We start from the raw sequence: 20,347 nt of genomic DNA, 5'->3' as shown, positions 1-20,347 counted from the left end.
GACGGGCTCAGAAAAAGCAGGTGCTGTGCTGTCAAAATAGCCTTTCCAACCTGGGTGCCTCCCTGTGACCACTGTGACCAGGTGCCTGATGCCAGGTAACCATACTCTAGCAAGAAAATGTAGAGCCATGTCTTCTCTCCCCTGCCCAGATGTGAAAAGAAAGCTCTTTGCAAAAAGGCACAGAAGGAAGAGAGCTTTCTCTCAGGGGGTCCAGCAGAGGGGGAAGGAGGGTGAGAGCCCTGAGGGTGGAGGTTGTATCCTGGTGCTGGAAGGACCAGCTGGCTCTTAGCTTCCCCTTGGTTAGGATAACAGGCTAGATAGAATAGGGGCAATGGGCTCGCCCTGACACTCTCTCCTGATGTCTGGGGGCAGCGGAAGGGGAAGCCAGGGCTATCAGGCTGTCTTTCTGTGCTCTCACACCCCTCGCGCTGCCCCCTCTCAGCTGCAAGAGCCCAGGAGGGCTCCTCGGTCTTGAGGAGGGGGCAGGAGGGCTCCTCGGTCTTGAGGAGGGGGCCTTCCCAGTGCCCTGCTGAGACAGCTTTCTTCAAGCTCCAGAAAAGTTTCCTGAGATACTCCCTCTGCAAAGGAGAACCCCGTTTATTAAAAGGTGGCAAGTAAATAATTTGGCATTTGTGGTTTAAAATATTTCTTAATATACAATTTCACATAGCGAGGACTGCTAAATTAAAACGTTAATACGGTAATCCTCTTACTCTAGAGCCATATTTGAACTTCCTCTGGAAGAGAGGATAACGGGAACAAAGATAAGCATTTTTAGAAGTTTCTACGCTATTTTCCACAGAATCAGCAATTACAGCTGGAGATCTTTCCTGTGTTTCTCTGCTTGGAAACTCAGATGTAAAGTATTCCCAGTCTCACTACCTCGATGCAGGCATCTAATCAGATTAGCAGGTATGGCATTGGGAGAGCATCTATATACCATTTAAGCAATGCAGTGAAGCTTCTGCTCCTTCAGACACGTGAGCATTTGAAATTACATGGGATTATTCCCACTGCAGTTCTTCAGGATGGGTAACTAATTTAAAATAAAATTTAGGCTTGTGAAACCATTTGCGGTTTCTTTGATGGGGATGAATGCTTTTTATGATTAAAGCAGCTGATGGAATAGCCTATTTATTTATGCCCTACACATTCCTCTATCTATACTGTAGTTAATCACCTGTAGGCAAATCGAGATGCCAGGACGAGTCATAATACAGCATGCCACAGGCCTGGGGCACATTTCTTCTATTTCATCCATCCGTTCCCTCAGCCTGTACTTTGTATATTTTATCACAGGATGTTCCTGTATTACTGGTAATTTCCCTCATAGAAAAAGGAAATACACACGCACACAAAAACCCATTAGCTCTCCAGCAAATATTTATAAAGAAGAGGAGAAACTGCACACCCTTTAATCCTCTCCCCACTAAAGACCACAACAGCAGCCTAAGCTTTTTGAAACTGCTCATCTGGCAGCAACTTTTCTCAAGCAAGTAAGTGCCTCAGGCCACAATCCACCACTCTGGCCCCCACTTGTGTCCTGCAGCCCTCTGCACTATGAACAGGCCCTTGAAGGAAACAATGGTTAAAAATAAGACCGTACAGCATCTGATCAGGTAATGGCCAACATTTATTTTCAAATCCAGCCTGGGAGTCACATCTGAAAGCAATATATTTTAAAAAAAAAAAAAAGATTTTTTTTAAACTCACTCATTACAAAAGAGTAAATTAACGGGGGGAAAAGGGCCACTTATTCAGAAGTAGAAATTACAGATTCGGTCATGGTGGCCTGAGCCTTCCTGCCAGCACAGAGCAGGGCCTCCCCAGTGTTTCTTGTCACTCTCCCTGCTCAGGCTGGGTGGAGGATGGCGCGAGGAGGAATGAGGCGGGGCCGGAAGGCAGCGGGCTCTTACCAGCCTGTGATTACTGCTAACGCTTTGTCTTCCTTCCTTCTCGGCCGAATGACTTCCTACTAGAGTTACTGGTCTGTTTCCTCATTTCAGGGTGAAACAAGGCAGCTCATCATAACCTGAACAGTTCTGACAGCCTAAGTTTGCAGGCTAAATTCCTCTTCAAGTAGCGCTACCCTCGCTTAACGAAAGTCCTAAATTAAGGAATTCACAAACCGAGTCACTTCTGCATGGTTTCACTTTTATTTATTTATTTTTAAATAAATTTATTTATTTTATTTATTTATTTTTGGCTGCGTTGGGTCTCGGTTGCTGCGCACGGGCTTTCTCTGGTTGCCGCGAGCGGGGGCTACTCTTCGTTGCGGTGCGCGGGCTTCTCACTGCGGTGGCTTCTCTTGTTGTGGAGCACGGGCTCTAGGCGTGTGGGCTTCAGTAGTTGTGGCTCGCGTGCTCTAGTGCACAGGCTCAGTAGTTGTGGCACACAAGCTTCGTTGCTCCACGGCACGTGGGATCTTCCCGGACCAGGGCTCGAACCCATGTCCCCTGCGCTGGCAGGCAGATTCTTAACCACTGCGCCACCAGGGAAGCCCTGGTTTCACTTTTAGAGAGTGTTATTTTAATGTATTTTGACTATGGCCTTCCTTATTAATATCCATGCTTTCAGACTTAATTTTGGTATTTAACACTATTTATTACTGGTTTATCAGAAAGTTATTTTCCTTAATGTATGTGATGATAAAAACATGCTATAGTCTTACACGTGATTTTGTTATCAGACATCATATGTGTTTTTTATTCTACTGGAATAGATCCTTTTTGTAAGTGAATGGGTTCACTTAATAATGAAACATGGAACTCACTTAAAATAATTTATAGAAAGATTTCTATAACAGATTCACCTGCTCAGTTGGTACAGAGATCACCAACTGTGGAATTAGAAAACCTGGGTTCAAGTCTCATCTCTGCCATAATCGTCCACAGAACTTTAGGTAAGTCACCTACCTCTCTGACTTTGTCATCCATAAAACATAGATAATAATACCTCCCTAACATGACACATGAGATTATGGATGTAAAAGTGCTTAGCCCAGCACTAAATCCATATATTAAGGTTAAACCATTCCCAACACCACTGACGTAGCAAAGCAATGGGAGGTGACCAAAAAGAGCTTAATTAGGGTTTAGTTATTGATTTTATTTCCTAACTGCTAACATTTCAACCACTCTTAAACTAAGGTTGCATGTTCAATTTGTCAAAAACATAAGCCAATTAAAGACGACGATTCGGAGGCATGTTGGGGAAAAGCAGGCTGGTTTCAGGCCAAAACAAACCAAGTAACTCTTTCCAATCTGGAGAACCAGAACTAGAACAAAAAAAAAAAAAAAAAAAAAAAAAAAATCACACCAATGACCTTTTCTCTCCCATCTTCTCTAATTCCAAGATCCTACCATTACTCTGGGAAAACATGAATACTCAGGGGTCATCATCTCTATTTACTAGTTTTCAAAAATGAACAGAAATAATAATGTGAAATCACAAACCTATTAAGAAAATGTCACAGTGCGCCTCTAAAGGGCACAGAGGAAGCAGGGCAGGGTTCATGGTATCGGCGCCTTAGGCTCACCATGTATAGGTCTCAGGCAAGGAAGGGAATAAACAAGCACACGGGAGTTATTGTATGTTGCTTGTTTGAATCACACTGTCTGTGCTTTCGGCACATGAACCACAGTGAAGAGCAGTTATATTACTTGAGCCAAATAAGTTTCCTCTTGCACAGGGTGCCTCACCTAATTTTGCTGTATGTTCTTTTTGCATACGCTGTTCGCCTTTCATTAAAGGCAGAGTGATTTTTTTCTGGTGTGTGTTTGCCACTTGACTGTTCCTTGTCTTCATGTCCACACACAACGGTGAACAATATCCATAGAGAACTATTTCCTTTTTCCTGCTTGCTTCATTCTGAAAACCCACCATGGCAAAATTGCTCACCCTCATTTCCTCAAATGACTAAATACTTCCCCTGCATGGCCAGCCCTCCCCCTTCATTCCCACCATCCTCATGTGTCTGAGACAAGGACCAACAACAACCAGAGCCTGGCTTTAAGCCGCCTGGAGATATCTTGGCCAACATTAGTTCTGTAAATATAAATTCTATAAATACAGCTTTACTAACGTGTTACATGAATTTTTTAGATAGAAATTCTCTTGACCTTATGTATACGCATAAAATCTGGGAGTCCACATCTACATCTAACTTTGAAAGCAGTTCTGCTACCTACAACTTGAGAATGACAATCATTTGAAAACTTACATGTTGCAAAACTAGAAACACAGAGTCAGCATTTCAAGTGAATCTTGAACCAGTTTTGAACACTATACCAATCCATCTCACACTACACAATAGGGCCATTCTTTGAGAAAGTAAAAGGCGACTTCAGAAAACTAAAAGAAAAGGAAGAAGCGAGCATTTAAAGCAGCTCAGAATTCAGGCAAATTGCTGCACCAGCCATTTTGCTGTGCATACCTGCACCATATTTGGCTTCTGCAGCTGAACTGGTTTCCCACAGTAACAGTCTATCAGTCTCCTCTTGAGTATAAATAAACCTTTGCTTAACATATTCTGGCTTTTTACACCCCTAACAGTCAGCAACCACCACTACCAATGTCTGTAATTAGATTTCAAAGTGCAGTTATTGATAACTTGTCCCTTTCTCAGCTATTTCCTCTCCTTTTTTCTAAGAGCTCTTCAATTCTATAAGGACAGGTCTCTAAAAACTATTCCTTAAAGTTTCCTCTATAATATTTATCATTTCCTTCCTTCATTGTAAAATGGAGCTAAGTGTTCAAAATCAAGGAAGCTTTAGATTTCAAAGAGAACTCAACACCTGATACTAGCAAGAATAATAATTGGCCAAACACCTCCAGAGGCAACAATGTAGATTTGAGGTTTTAAGTATTGAGACTGTAGAGGCCTGAGCCTTATGCAAAACATTGTTGCTGCCAAGTGGGAAAAGTACCACTAAATGGCTGGAAAAGATGTACTGGCACTGAAGAGAATCCTCCCACTTTTAGGAGCCATGTCCCAGGCAGAATGGACACCACCTTTCTGTCCCCAGGAAGGTACGCCTACCTTACCTGCCTTCTCCTCCATGCCACTCCACACCAAAGCCAGGGAAATAGATATTTTTTACTTTAACATTTTTCCCTGCCAAAAAAGAAAGGGCTATGGATACTGACTGAAATGAGAACAGGCTGCTCAGATCAACTGTTACCCAGGGGGACTGAGTTAACAAAAATCATTCATAATAAAATTTAAGGTGCCTGAGCATTTTTGTTTATCATTTGAAGACGTGTGCCTCTCCATCCATCTCCAGGAATTTCTGAATGTGTAATGCCGGTAGACATGCATGAATATATTACTCTATATACATCCTCTTCTTCCCACGTATCCTTCCAAGTAAGTGAGTGTTCAGAAAGCTTCTCTCATGTAACTTGACAGCCAATAATAACTCAGTTCCACTTAACTGCTCTAAAACGGAAACAAATCAGCAGCATATCCTCTTTACTAAAAATGCTATAAAATCCATTTACTTTACTCAAATACTAGACCTCTTGCCATTATTTTTCTTAACCCATTTTGGAATCCATAAGGTAATAGTATGCCACAAACTTCATTCAACAATTCAACAAACATTTCTTGGGTGGTTATTATGCATAAGGCACTGCGCTAGGCACTTAGACAACTATTATTTTATTTATATTCACAATAATCCTGTAACATTAAACCCCCTACTTTTCAGACACAAAAACTGATGTTATTCAGTGAATTTAAATCACTTGCTCCAAGTTGCCTAGCTAATGCTAAGATATGAAACCATGTGGGCTGGGCTTTAGATCAAAGTCTGTGGTCTTCCCTCAATAAAATACAGCCTCTTCTCATTTTACTTTGGAATAAAAAGTACAGGTAAACCAGGAAAACAGTAGGAGAGAGCTCCAAATTCCAAACGGAGGCAACTGAGACACTAGACTGACAATTCAATGACTGATTTATATGAAAAGGGATGGAGGAAAGAGTCGAAGATCATCTCTGAGATTCCAAGCTGGAGGATAGGGTGCTGGAGAAAAGTGGTAGGAGCATGTCTAGGAACAAGGTTCCAAATATGCTAATTTGGGAAAGAAAAAATGGGCTTAGTTTAGCCCATGTTGAACTTTGAGGTGTTCCATCTAAGAGGAATTGAATTTTAGTCCATTGGGAAAATAAGGACTAGTGTTAAAATGAGTCAAAGTGACAGAGAATGTATTGGATACACACACATAAGGCATGAGGTCTGAGAGAGAAGATTTAAGGACCAAAGATGGGGCTTTGGGGAATACTAGCATTAAGGTGCAGGAGGAGAAAGAACATCGAATAGAGAAGAGACAGAAAGAAGTAGAAAAGTGAGCAGGAAAGCATGTGACCAAATCACGGGAGGAAGATGCTACGGGGTCAAATGCTGAAAGGAAGCTAATTATTTCCTACACTTACTGAGTGCCACTCTGCCGAAGAACCTGTTCTAAGCACTGAGAAAATGTGAAATGTACATGAATCCTAAAGCTTATTAACTCCTACCAAGATAGGCAACATCCCTCTGAGCTGGTATACCCTTACCTCCTACTTGAATGTGGATCTTATATTTTAAAAGTGCTGGAGCAGCAAATATTTCCTACTGGGTTTCTCAAATTTAAGATAAAAAATGAGTGACTCTTAAGGAATAAAGAAAGTGAGACTTCCTTTATGGGTCTTATCCTGTAAGGTGGAATGAAGGATTCCAGACTCGTCCTAAACAACTCTTTAAACAAGTGTCTGCAGATTTGGACACCACTGTCAGATGCTCAAAGGTTGCCTCTGCCGAAGTCCCCAGGTGTTCTCTCCTGGTACTGAGGTCACAGCGGTCTCTTGCAGGGACGAATGCACCAGAGGGGCCACCACTCATATCAGTTTACTTAAATTCCCTGAAGATGATCCATTTAAATGGCCAAACAAAAGTGAAAGCAATGCACTGCCTTCAAAGCACTCTCACTATATCCTCAGTCCTCCCTGCCCACCTACGTGCAAACAGCCTTTCACAGTCTTTAGAACACAGGATCTGAAAGGAAGAGTTTCACAATCCCACTGAACACCTCTTTATTTTTTTCTTCTACCTATAGTCCTGTTCAAATAGTTCACAGAGCTATACAGTTCTTGCACGTGGTGATATAAATTAAATTATTTGGTGTATCTGGAAAAACTGTGACAAAAACCATTACTGGGGGTCTCGTCTAGCACACCCTCCCAGATTATCTCTGCTATTCATTGTCCTTGAGTTACTGTACAACTCTGTGTTTGTAGAAATGGATAGTAATGCAAATCATTTTTGTCCACAGAAATACAGGTGAATCATGATGAGTGTAGAGGAATTATAACTGACTACTGGATACTGACCAGCTTTGCAACTATTTGTAAATTTACTTCAGTAAGCCCACTAGTGTGTGTGTGTGTGTGTGTGTGTGTGTGTGTGTGTTGAATCCTCCTTTAAACAGGATATAACATTCTACTGGTTCCTTCATTAATTAATGGGTTAAATACAATCTTCGACAGATGTACATTTTCTATTTGTATGAGAGTCATGAATTTACCTTTTTAAAAAGAATTACCCTTTAACAGGTGATTAGTTTTAGCCACAGCGACTGGTGTTTCAACAATGAAATTTCAGGGCAGACAATTTAATATAAAGACCCAGCTGCTTTAGACTTTTGGTCAAGGTCATTCTTTTCCTCATTACATAATACAGAGCACCCAGAAACTGAAAAAATAACCTCACGCCCTCCAGAAAAAGTTCAATCTTATTAAGGAGCGGGGGAGAAGAAAAAAACCTTAAACTTGAGTACTCAGCGAGTGATTGATACATTCTTTGCACTTTTCAGTACTTATTTTTTCTCAAAATTAATTGCATATTTTAATTGATCATTAATAATAAACAAAATTCAGATTTATACATATTTAAAAGGTGCTAAATAAAGAATAAATCAACCTGGATGGCAGCTGTGTGAACACACTCTATGCTGCAGTACTTCCTGGGCCTTTCTCTTTCTACTCACATTTCATCGTGTCTTTCAACACATCCAGTCCATACAGATATCTTGGCCTCTGAACAGGGCATCACGAAGGCACATACTTTCTTACCTCATCGTTTTTTAGACATGAGGTCAGTTCCTGAATCTTTAGGTGATAAACATTCTTCTAAATCAGTGTTCACAAAATGGTGTTCTGAAAAGCACACTCTAGGAGATGCTAATAGGTAGACCTCACAAAACAAGGGAGGAGAGTTCTGATAGCACAATACGTGGATTTTTTTTGTTTGTTTTACGTGGACTTTTTTTTAAAGCAAGCACACCTATTAACATCCAACATAACACTTTTCCATAGACTATACTTTTAGGAGATGGTGTTCTACTTACACCCTAATGTATCTAATGGCATCCCTGTGGTTAGAAATATGTAACTTCTTCTCTCCTAGGGAATTTGGCAGGCAGGTTTTCTCCAGTTCTGTTGCTCTCTATTCATGAACAGAAGGACTAATCATTCAGTAGAATGGATCAATTTTCTCATATTATTTTCCCATCCCTTTCTGTGATGGTTTGCCAGTTGCCAAATGGGAGTTTCAGAAACACACTGCCTGATTTCATGAGGATAAGGTAGATAAGCTGGGATTAATAGATAATACAGTTCCACACGATCCAACTCTCAAAATGACCCAAATCTTCTGGTTATTTGGATCTCACCATTCAGAGAGATCATCTCATTCCATCTGTTCTGACAGTCCATCTGGTCCAGAGAGTATAAAGGTATTCCAAGAGATGACAGGAGATGAAAAAAATGCCTTACAGAATAACCTGCTCACCTCACAACCACTCCTTTTGTACCCTAAGCACCCAACCCCTTGACTCTTTCTAGATAAAGCACTACAGACTATGCATTTATTCTTGACTTTCTCGTCCATGAAAACAAAATGTTGTTTGGAACTATTACACATGCTGAAACTCCTGGCTACATTATTTTATCAAAATTTCCCCTCCCTGAGTTCTCAGAGCACAAGCACTCCTTTCAGAAGTAGGATAATATTTTTAACATAATATTCTGCAATTTTCTAGCCACTACAGTGTATGTTTCATTACTTATGAAAATGAAGTGATACATTTAGATCTGGATTGGGAAACTCAGAAAACCAATAATGCGTCTCTTTTTCTCAAAAGCAACTCTTATAAAAAACTTTATTTGTCCAGTTACTGTAATCGTTACTAACAAGCAACAAAGAACACTAAGAGAACAAAGGGAAGCCCTGGGTTGGCCTCCCTTATTATACCTCCAGACTGCAGTCAAATCCTACTTCCTTAAAGTCCTAATTCCAGGGAAGAAGGTATGGAGGATGCTGACAAGATAGAAAAAGCAGAGTTCAACAAAGAAAGGATTGAAGATTAGGAAGTCAAATTCTCACAAACTTCAATTTAAGGTCGAAGGCAACAAGACTGGTTCTTATCAAGTTTTATAATAAAATAAACAACTCAAAGGAATTCAGGATTAAGTTGTTTTTAGGCAACCAACAAAGTATACTATTATCAGAGTAAGAGAGTGCATAAGATTTCACTAATGAGTCAAAATGTATAGTTCCTGTGCTACACATCTCAATCACTAAGAGTCTTCTCCATTAAGGAATCCCATGGTGCTACAATTTTTCCTGCTTTCCAAGTATTACTGTACTTTCACTCTCAATATGTTAAAGGCATATTCATGCTTGAAAAATACCCCAAATATAAAAAAATAAGAACGAATAAAGAGACTAAAAAATGTGAAAGAATGAGAGGTCTAACATATAACTAATAGGGAGTATACAAAGAAGACAGAAATGATAGAGAAATAGAGGAAAGCACAATATTTAAAAAAAAATAAATTTTTCTAGAATTGATGAAAGACATGAGTCTTCAGACTCAGGAAGCAAAATAAAGTGTACAGTCAGGTAAATCAAAATAATATATATCTATACATATCGTAGCATAAAGTACAGAAACACCAAAGACAAAGATATGGGAAGAAATCAAATGGAAAAATATAGAAGATTTTCTACAAACTTAAAATATGTAGACAAGCAAGGATTTTTCTATAGCAAAACAGAGGCCAGAAGGCATACTGTCTTTGATATACAATAGAAAAGAACTGTCAACTTAAAACTTTATACTAATACAAATGAAAATTTTGTACAAATAATTGAATCTTCTAAGAATGAGGAAAGACATTTCAGAAAGAAGACTGTATTTACGTACCCTCACTGAATGAACTACTTAAGGATGCATATTATAAAGGAAGGAGAGTAAACCCTAAAATAAGTGAGATGCAAAAGCAACAGTAAGTTATACTTAGTGGATTTACTAGAATCCTGTACACAACACTTAGCATACATTCTTTTCAAGCTCAGGTGTAATATTTATAAATTTAACTATGCATAGACTATAAAGCAAATATCAACCAATCTAAAGAATCAATATCAAACAAAATATTCTCCAAACACAATGCAATTAAATTAAAAATCAATTTTAAAAGATAACTATAAAAATATATTCTATCTCCAAAATATACAAACAACTCAATATCAAAAAAAACAAACAACCCAGTCAAAAAATGGGCAGAAGACCTAAACAGACATTTCTCCAAAGAAGACATACAGATGGTCAACAAACACATGAAAGATGCTCAACATCACTAATCGTTAGAGAAATGCAAATCAAAACCACAATGAGGTATCACCTCACACCAGTCAGAACAGCCATCATCACAAAATCTACAAATGATAAATGCTGGAGAAGGTGTGGAGAAAAGGGAACCCTCTTGCACTGTTGGTGGGAATGTAAATTGATACGGCCACTATGGAGAACAGTATGGAGGTTCCTTAAAAAACTAAAAATAGAATTACCATACGATCCAGCAATCTCATTACTGGGCATATACCCAGAGAAAACCATAATTCAAAAAGACACATGCACCCCAATGTTCATTGCAGCACTATTTACAATAGTCAGGTCATGGAAACAATCTAAATGCCCATCAACAGAGGAATGGATAAAGGAGATGTGGTACATATACACAATGGAATATTACTCAGCCATAAAAAGTAATGAAATTGGGTCATTTGTAGAGACAGGGATGGAACTAGAGACTGTCATACAGAGTGAAGTGAGTCAGAAAGAGAAAAACAAATATCGTATATTAACGCATACATGTGGAATCTGAAAAAATTGGTACAGACGATCTTATTTACAGAAATAGAGACACAGACGTAGAGAACAAACGTATGGATACCAAGGAGGAAAGGGGTGGGGTGGGATGAATTGCGAGATTGGAATTGACATATATACACTATTGATACCATGTATAAAATAGATAACTAATGAGAACCTACTGTATAGCACAGGGAACTCTACTCAGTGCTCTGTGGTGACCTAAATGGGAAGGAAATCCAAAAAAAGGGGATATATGTATTCGTATAGCTGATTCACTTTGCTGTACGGTAGAAACTAACACAACATTGTAAAGCAACTGTACTCCAATAAAAATTTTGAAATGTATATATATTCTATAGGAAACTCATGGGTCAAAAATGAAATACTGGAAATCAGAAAAGATTTAGGAGTGATTTTTTAAAATACCGTACATCAAAACTTTTAGGCATCAGCTAAAGCACTAAGTACCGGGAAATCCATGGCCTTAAATGCTCTTATGAGAAAAGAAAAATAACTAGAAATTCCAGGAATTAGAAAAAGAATAAAACTACAAGAAAATAGACCAAAGGAAATATGATAGATAATATCAGAAATTAATGAAAAGGAAAATATCAACAGTCGTTAAACTTAAAAGCTGATTTTTAAAAAGAAACACAATAAAAACAGACAAACTTCTGAAAAAATGAATAAAGGAAAAAACAAAGGCACAAATGTATAAGTGTTAGAAATTTAAAAAGGGAATCAAGTATGAATATAGCAGTATGAATATTTTTAATTTCCTTATTTAAATATTTAGTTGGCGTCCTGGAAAATTCTGTAACAACCATGTTTATGATTCTGAAACGATTCAAAGGAGGATGGAATGCATCAGAGCACAGCGTTAAGCAAGATGGCAACGGTGAAAGTGCTGAGCAAATAATAAATGTCATAGAAATAAGTTCCACTAATTCCTATTATTCTTATTTATGAAATAGTGTATCCTAGGGATAAATCACTTTCCTATTTCCTACCTAAAGTAAAGGGCTGTTGGGACTTCACTGGTGGTCCAGTGCGTAAGACTCCGCGTTCCCAACGCAGGGAGCCAGGGTTCAATCCGTGGTCAGGAAACTAGATCCCACATGCATCGTGCATGCCGCAACTAAAGATCCCGCATGCCACAGTGAAGATCCCGCGTGCCGCAACAAAGGCTCGGCGCAGACAAAATAAATAAATAAATATTTTAAAAATAAATAAATAAATAAAGTGAAGGGCTGTTGAAGGGCTCAAATATGATGGTGTAACAACGAAATCCTACTTAGCTATTAAGAAGTGATGATGATGATGATGATCGTGATGACGACAATGGTGAAAGTTATTTCAAACTTCCACACCTCCTTTCACATGTTGATGCTCTGTTTTTCTTCCTTTCCCTCTTCTCATCTACATCACTTGTTATAAGACTTGGTAAACTGTAATGCTCTTGGAGTAAACATAGGTTGATGATTGATGAAGTGACAATGTTTCAAAGGACTTTGGTCTGTCTAGTGAGAAAAATAAATGTAATCTGCTTGCTCATTTAGAGCTTGGAGCTTGGTGGGAGCTTGCAGAAACAATTTTGAGAATTTCCATAAACAAAAAATCTATACAATGAATTAGGTGTGAGTGTTCACCCTATTTTCCGAAAGCAAATCTGCAGCACAAAGATCTTAAAAACTTTATTAAGATCAGAAGCAGAACTGAAAACAAAACCAGCACATTCTGACAGCAGTCTGGCTATCAAAGCTATAATGCCCCTTTTGTGTCTCTCTGTTCTTTTTTTCAATACAAACACTGATCTCAAGAAACGTCTGTGGTCAGGTGATGTGTAGAATGGAAAAATCCCTTTTGGAAGTCTTGCCAAGCATGGGTTATACTAAAAGGAATGGAATCTGATAAGAAATACCTATTACGAACTCACTCGCATTTAATGAAGCCCTTCAACTACCAACACCAATAACTTTACAGGCACAGTAATTTCTAAGTATACTAAAATTTTTAGGGACTGTTTACTCAAGGTTCCACCTTAAAAACAAATGCCCAGTGAGCACATTAGAAAAGGCAAGGCTTAAACCACAAGTTGCCGCTCCTGCAATGGACGACTCTGGTGACCACTTCCAACTCCAGCATTCTATGAAAAATACCTTCAAATTTTAAGATGATACTTCCAAATTCCAACATGGTTCATTGTGTTTTGGTGTCTTCCTGCTGACTGTCAATTCACAAAACACAACCTAGTCACCACAAGCCAGTTCCAAAATACATACACTAAAATATTCTCCCTTCCCCTTTGAATGAGATAAGATCTTCACAAAAGAAAGAGGGATGCAAGTTTGAACTGAGCAAAATTCCTCCCCTTTTCCAGTTTAAGAAGACATCGTCCATTTTCTCCGTTTCTAGAAAGAAAAAAAACACTATCCTACAACTGAGACTTTCTTCAGAAAGGTCAGTCACAAGGAGAAGGTATATTTCCTAGGGATAGAAATCAAAATTCTTAGGAACAATGAAACTTCATTTTCTGTTCATAACAAAAAATATTAAATCTGTGCTTTCTAAGGCAATCCTAGCATGTAGGATGCTTCTCCCAAGCCCTGCAAATACAGAGCTATAGTCTGAGGTTTAAAGATTAATTCTCCAAATGAGCCCCCAAAGGAATGTGGGGATACAGGTTATACAGCCATCGGGAAGTTGGCTCTTTCTGCACATTATGTAGCAGCCAAAAGGATGCCAGGCTTCAGAGAAAGTAGCCAAAAAGGATTCCTTGTATGGCGTGATAACATTTTGCTCAAGAGACGGCCCCCTTCTCTACAGACAAGGCCTCACCATCCACTCCTAGGAGGCTGGGAGAGAAAGGCGCTTCTAACGAGTAAACCAGCTTCTGGCTCTGTGCGTTTCACCCCAGGAAAGTAAAACCACATCGAGAGTTCTGGAAGGACTACGATCAAATGCTGTAAGGAACTTGCATATCCTCGCTGCCTCTATTCCAGAACCTCTCTGAGATGAAACTTTTAAGCTAAGCTCCCTATTCTTAGTTGCATTCACAACACCATTACACCCGCCAAAAGCCTCTGCTCTGGGTTCTTCTAGTTTTCTAAGGTACATTTTCTGCCTGAGTCTCATCAACAACAATCTCTCCAACAATTTAAAACAGATTTTACATTTTGTGAGGCTTTCCTGTGTAACCCAGGTTCAAAGCGTTTGTTCCCATATAGGAACAAGCCTTGCTTAATCACTTTTATTGTTCTTGGCCACATTTCTTGGATTAAGACACTTTCTAACAGGAAGAGACCCAGTAGCACATACATTAAATCAACATAACCTTTTGTTGTGAACACCAAGAAGCAAAGATTAAAAGCCCAGTTCCTCAGAACGCAGGCTACATAAACAGCGATAAATTAATGTTTTCCACAAACAGGACATTTCTGTCACGAGAGGAAAAACTAGAAAACACTTCAGTGTTTTTAACTGTGTTTCACAGTGAAGGTTTTCTTTCCATGTGCTAAATAAACCCGTCTCTAGTCTAAGATGGGAACTGGGATGCTGGCACGAAGCAGCCATCTGACATTTAAAGATAATGTTGCTGAGAGATCCTGTCAGCCAAGAAGCTGGTGAGGCAGTGACTCACCACCACCACCACCATCACCTCCATTGTCATCATTATCACCAACACCATCAAATATTTATGACTGTTTACTCGGCTGGAACATGCAACGTATCCTGGAGGGTGTAATCAAGTTTGACTGGTTCCCATGCATTCAAAGTCCCTTCACAGGATCTCTCTCTCATTTTGGAACATACAAAATCAGCAATGTCTACCTGTGATTTATTTTAAAAGAGAAAAATGTTAAAAACACAGTGAGATCATGTTTAATTTTAAGTATAGAAACATGAAATCTGTGGAACTTGAAAAGCAGCTTCTCTGCACTACTTTATCGAGCAACTCTTTTTCTCTGGCTAATAGAAATAAGAGAAAAAATCCTAAGCACTACAGAAAAGAAAGTGTTCGGGGTATTTATTGATAAAGCCCACTGAACTTGCCTATTTGTCAAAGCTGTTTCACACCATGCTATATCTGAGCCAGTCTACACTGTGTGCTCAAAAGTAATTTACAGTATTTCTTTAATTTTCTGAAATTTATACAGACTTCCCCAACACATCTAAATGAGTGACAATTTGATTAAATGCTTGATTTGATTAAATGCTTCTGTCTAGAAAATGTCTTGTCAAAATCTGTATGATACTGTTTATATGTGGAATCTAAAAAATAAAACAAACTAGTGAATATAATAAAAAAGAAACAGACTCACAGATACAGAGAACAAACTAGAGGTTACCAGTAGGAAGAGGGACGTGCGGGGCAATATAGGGGTAGGAAATAAAGAGGTACAAACTATTATGTATAAAATAAATAAGCTACGAGGACATATTATACAACACAGGGAAAACAGCCAATATTTTATAACTATAAATGGAGCACAGCCTTTAAAAATTGTGAATCACTACGTCGTACACCTGTAACTTATATAATACTGTACATCAACTATACTTCAATTAAAAAATAATCACTCAATCAAATGGACTACTAAAAAATAGAATATGAGTTTTTTTTCGCTGCCATAATATCTCATTTGTAACTATCACGGAGAAAAAATTAGATTGAAGGGGACTCAGCAGCTCTCCTACAAAGCAGTCCTTTTGCAGCAACCTGAGTGCCCTGTTTCTTTTGCAGTTAAATGGATTGGCAGTTTCTCCTCCAAAGGCCAAGAGTCAACAGAATTCCACCATGCCTCTTCACCATACCCAAGAAGAAATACCTTTTATTTTGTTGACTTAGTTTTCATGAAGGGTAGAAAAGACATGAAAAGGCCACAGTGCTCAACCCTGGTTGTTATGAAGGGGACGTCTGTCATGATCACACACAAGCACAACGTTCTAAATTCCTCCTGGTTACCAGCTTGGGGTGGGGAGGTGGGGTGTGGGAGTGGAGGTGGGAGTTTGAAGACAGCAAAAACTCACATAGACAACACGACTATCATGTGATGTTATTACTCAGCATATCTTAGAAGACTTACAATTTAATTAGATGGCACTGGTATTTTCTAGATATTATTATACATTTGGAGATAAACAGATAAGTCACCTACCATTTCACAAGCTACAAATAAATCTTTTATGCAAATATAACATTCCACCTTAAATTATTCCCAAACTGAGAAATAACTCAATTCCAAGGGTCCAATTCCTAGAGGACATGTTTCAACTAAACCCAATAATCAAACAGGAATTAAAGGCCTTATAACTGAATAAACAAGATGACCATCTCCTGGTCACTTTTCAGATTGCCCTAGGTTACTATTTTATATTACACGTTTACATTCATGAAGTAAATTTGATAGAAGGCATCAAAAATAATTATATATGTATAGGGACTTTCACTGGTGGTGCAGTGGATAGGACTCCACGTTCCCAATGCAGGGGGCCTGGGTTTGATCCCTGGTCAGGGAACTAGATCCCACATGCATGCTGCAACTAAGAGTTCACATGACACAACTAAGGAGCCCATGTGCCACAACTAAGGAGGCCATGTGCTGCAACTAAGGAACCAGTGAGCTGCAACTAAGACCTGGCGCAACCAAATAAACAAGTAAATATTTTTTTAAAAACCTAGTGAATTTATTAAAATATAATAATAATAGTTATATACCTATATATAGTACCTGGCTTTCAAAGAGATTAGAGGACTTACATACATTTTTCATATACCCTGATACAGTATCTCTGAAAAGTAAGAGACATACTTTTTCTTAATCTTCTCCATTTAGTTATCAATTCCTTTAAAGAGTTCAATACTAGAGAATATGTCTTAACACATGGTAATATTAAAGTAGGAGATGTCGGGGCTTCCCTGGTGGTGCAGTGGTTGAGAGTCTGCCTGCTGATGCAGGGGACACAGGTTCGTGCCCTGGTCTGGGAGGATCCCACATGCCGCGGAGCAGCTGGGCCCGTGGGCCATGGCCGCTGAGCCTGCGCGTCCGGAGCCTGTGCTCCGCAACGGGAGAGGACGCAACAGTGAGAGGCCCGCGTACCGCAAAAAAAAAAAAAAAAAAAAAAAAAGTTGGGTGCTTAATGATCCCTTTATTTCTTTCCTTTCCTTTCCTTTACTTAGAAATTCATCACAAAACTTTGTTTACAATACTCCATACACTTCCTCTTCAACCATTGTCAGTTTCAACAAATTCTCTCTGTTCTTGAATTAAAGACTCCTGAGATTCATATTCCAATATAGTCTTTCTACCATCTGAAGACGGCAACGTTATTCTACCCTCAACTAGGCTCAACGTAAAAATCACCCTATCAAAACAAATTTTATTAATGCTTTTAAAGCAAAATACAAAGTTAAGATTAGATTCTCTAGTATTTGTAGAATTTTATAGTTTACATCATGCCAGAAGAAATATGTCATCTATAGCCAAAAGTTTCTCAGTGTATATATATATTTAAAACAACAATGCAAAGTTAAACCTATTTACTTGCTGCATGCAGGGCTGCTGGAGGTGAAAGTGTCAGGAGTAGGTAAGTGACGTAAACACACCAACTACATAGCTCTTGGGTTATTTCCCCTATATGGGTTGGGATTAGAAGGCAGATGTTTTAGGGAGATAATGAGTCAATATCTGTAGACACCACTCTACTGGTTCTATCAGGCAACAAGGTAATCAACATTCTGTTGCAGAAGAAACAGCATGAATGGCTCTTACACAAGAAAACTCAAATGAACTAGAAACCTGGAAAACTGAAAGTTACATATGTTGAGCCTGGAGATTATCCTAATAGTAACCTACATCTTATTTACCAAAAATAAGTAAGAGCCACTTAAAAACATGACCAAGATTTATTTTTCACTCCCAAGGAAAAAGATACGCAGTCCTAATGAAATGCGATGAAAACCCATTTTTGACTGCAAAGAAAGCTGCAGAAGACTCCTAACTCTCAGCGGTCAACCAAAACAAACAACAAAAACCCTAAAAAAATAAACGACATTATTATCTATCATAAATTAATGCTATACCTGGTTTACTGGGAATCCTGTCGTTTAAAGTTTGGCATATTGTTACACAGCACAAGCCCTGCTAGTTAGGTGCTACTCTTTGCACATTAAGATAATGCAACTGAGGCTTCCCTGGTGGCGTAGTGGTTGAGAATCTGCCTGCTAATGCAGGGGACATGGGTTTGAGCCCTGGTCTGGGAAGATCCCACATGCCGCGGAGCAACTAGGCCCGTGAGCCACAACTACTGAGCCTGCGTGTCTGGAGCCTGTGCTCCGCAACAAGAGAGGCCGCGATAGTCAGAGGCCCACGCACCGCGATGAAGAGTGGCCCCCCTCGCCGCAACTAGAGAAAGCCCTCGCACAGAAACGAAGACCCAGCACAGCAAAAATAAATAAATAAATTACTAAAAACTCCTACCCCTACCATCTTCTTTAAAAAAATAAAATAAAATAAAAAGATAATGCAACTGACAAGAGTGAAGGCTGCACAAAGGCTTGAACTTTGTTTTAACAGTAGAGATAGATTTGATAAAACAGCTCCCCTTCTCTCCTGACATCCCAGATGTGAGTCAAGAATTTAGGAAACAAGGAGTCAAAATCTGGCCAGAGAAGTTGACAGTCACAGCAGCGAAGTCTAAAAGTTAGACCTTAAAATAGTTTTCTTAACTTCAGGGCTACTTAGTGCATTAATAGGTTACACTGTGTTGTGCTTAATCAGAGTCAATACAGAACACTGACGCATCCTCAGCAAACACTGACCTAATTAATTTAATGGGCTAAAGACAGCAAACTTTGTATCTTGCTGGAGTTGCTCAGTGCTTCTCCTTAACTTTCTCCGGTGGCCTAAAGTGAACAGGCTCAGTCAGCGCTGGGTAGCAAACCGAATGGCACCAATAACCCCCAAACCTGCAAGGCCCTAATTTGTCCCAACCCCCAAACCTTTTCCACTTCCTTCATCCTTCCTCCTCCAAAATCTACGTCAATACCCGAAGAAAATATACCAACAAGTTTCCAAGTACCAAACAGTCAAAACGTATAAATGATGCTGTATAAATTATTTTAAGAAACCGAAACATCTTGTCCTACTGACATTCAGAGAAGTCTAGTGCCAAAAACGAAATTAACGGCACCACAAATGTATTAGAAAAGATATTTCTTCAATAATCTTCATGTGATTTACTTCAAAGGGTGATCAGAAAAGATCAAAGAAAAAAAAACTGATGGAAATGCAAGCAGTTATTTTTTTTCATCGAATTTGGTTATAACCTTTATAGTCAACCTACCTTAAATTTAAGTAAGTCAGCATCTGCAGATTAATGATGGCCTCCGGAATGACTCTGATACAATTATGATACAGATTAAGAATTTCCAGTGATACAAAATGGCACAATTCCATTGGAACTTCAACCAGTCTGTTTTTAGATAAATCTATAAGAAAAGGAAAAAATAGCTTGTTAATAACTCTTCAACATAATCTAATACAATCTTATCAACTATCAATACTTTTTCCTTAAGACATTTTAAAATAAACATTATCATCTACATTTAGATCAACACTATCATTTTTTGCACCATTGTTACTATGGCGTTGTGATTCCCGTTTCCTAGCATTGTATAGCCCAATTCATATAGAAAAGCAAAAATACTGCTGAAACAGTTTTAGCTCTATTTTTTTTTAATAAATTTATTTATTTTTTGCTGCGCGTGGGTTTTCTCTAGTTGTGGCAAGCGGGGGCTACTCCTCGTTGCAGTGCACAGGTTTCTCATTGTGGTGGCTTCTCTTGTTGCAGAGCACAGGCTCTAGGCATGTGGGCTTCAGTAGTTGTGGCACGTGGGCTCAGTAGTTGTGGCTCACCGGCTCTAGAGCGCAGGCTCAGTAGTTGTAGTGCACGGGTTTAGCTGCTCCGCGGCATGTGGGATCTTCCCGGACCAGGACTCGAACCTGTGTTCCCTGCATTGGCAGGCGGATTCTTAACCACTCCGCCACCAGGGAAGTCCTAGCTCTTTATATTAATTTGTAAATTCAGGCCAGGTATAAGGGCAACCGAATCAACATTTACTTTTCGCTCCATCTGAAAATTA

At 39.0% G+C, this 20,347-nt stretch overlaps 1 protein-coding gene across 10 annotated transcripts in view; it reads right to left on the bottom strand.

Moving 5' to 3' along the window:
- LRCH1 (leucine rich repeats and calponin homology domain containing 1) overlaps window positions 1-20,347 on the bottom strand; it is a 189,071-nt gene that overhangs the window by 78,750 nt on the left and 89,974 nt on the right. For all 10 annotated transcript variants that reach the window (XR_007473035.1, XR_007473034.1, XM_049701047.1 and 7 more), the window contains one exon: window positions 19,549-19,693. Coding sequence is in view for 8 of the 10 variants with exons in the window: in XM_049701047.1 (XP_049557004.1) it covers window positions 19,549-19,693 (145 nt within the window). In the remaining 2 variants the exon portion in view is untranslated. The remainder of the gene's footprint in view (window positions 1-19,548; window positions 19,694-20,347) is intronic.

Source organism: Orcinus orca, chromosome 18 (assembly GCF_937001465.1).
Source record: "Orcinus orca chromosome 18, mOrcOrc1.1, whole genome shotgun sequence".
Taxonomy (NCBI): Eukaryota; Metazoa; Chordata; class Mammalia; order Artiodactyla; family Delphinidae; genus Orcinus; species Orcinus orca.
The sequence above is the reverse complement of the archived record's forward strand: the minus strand, read 5'-3'. Positions and strand labels throughout refer to the sequence as shown.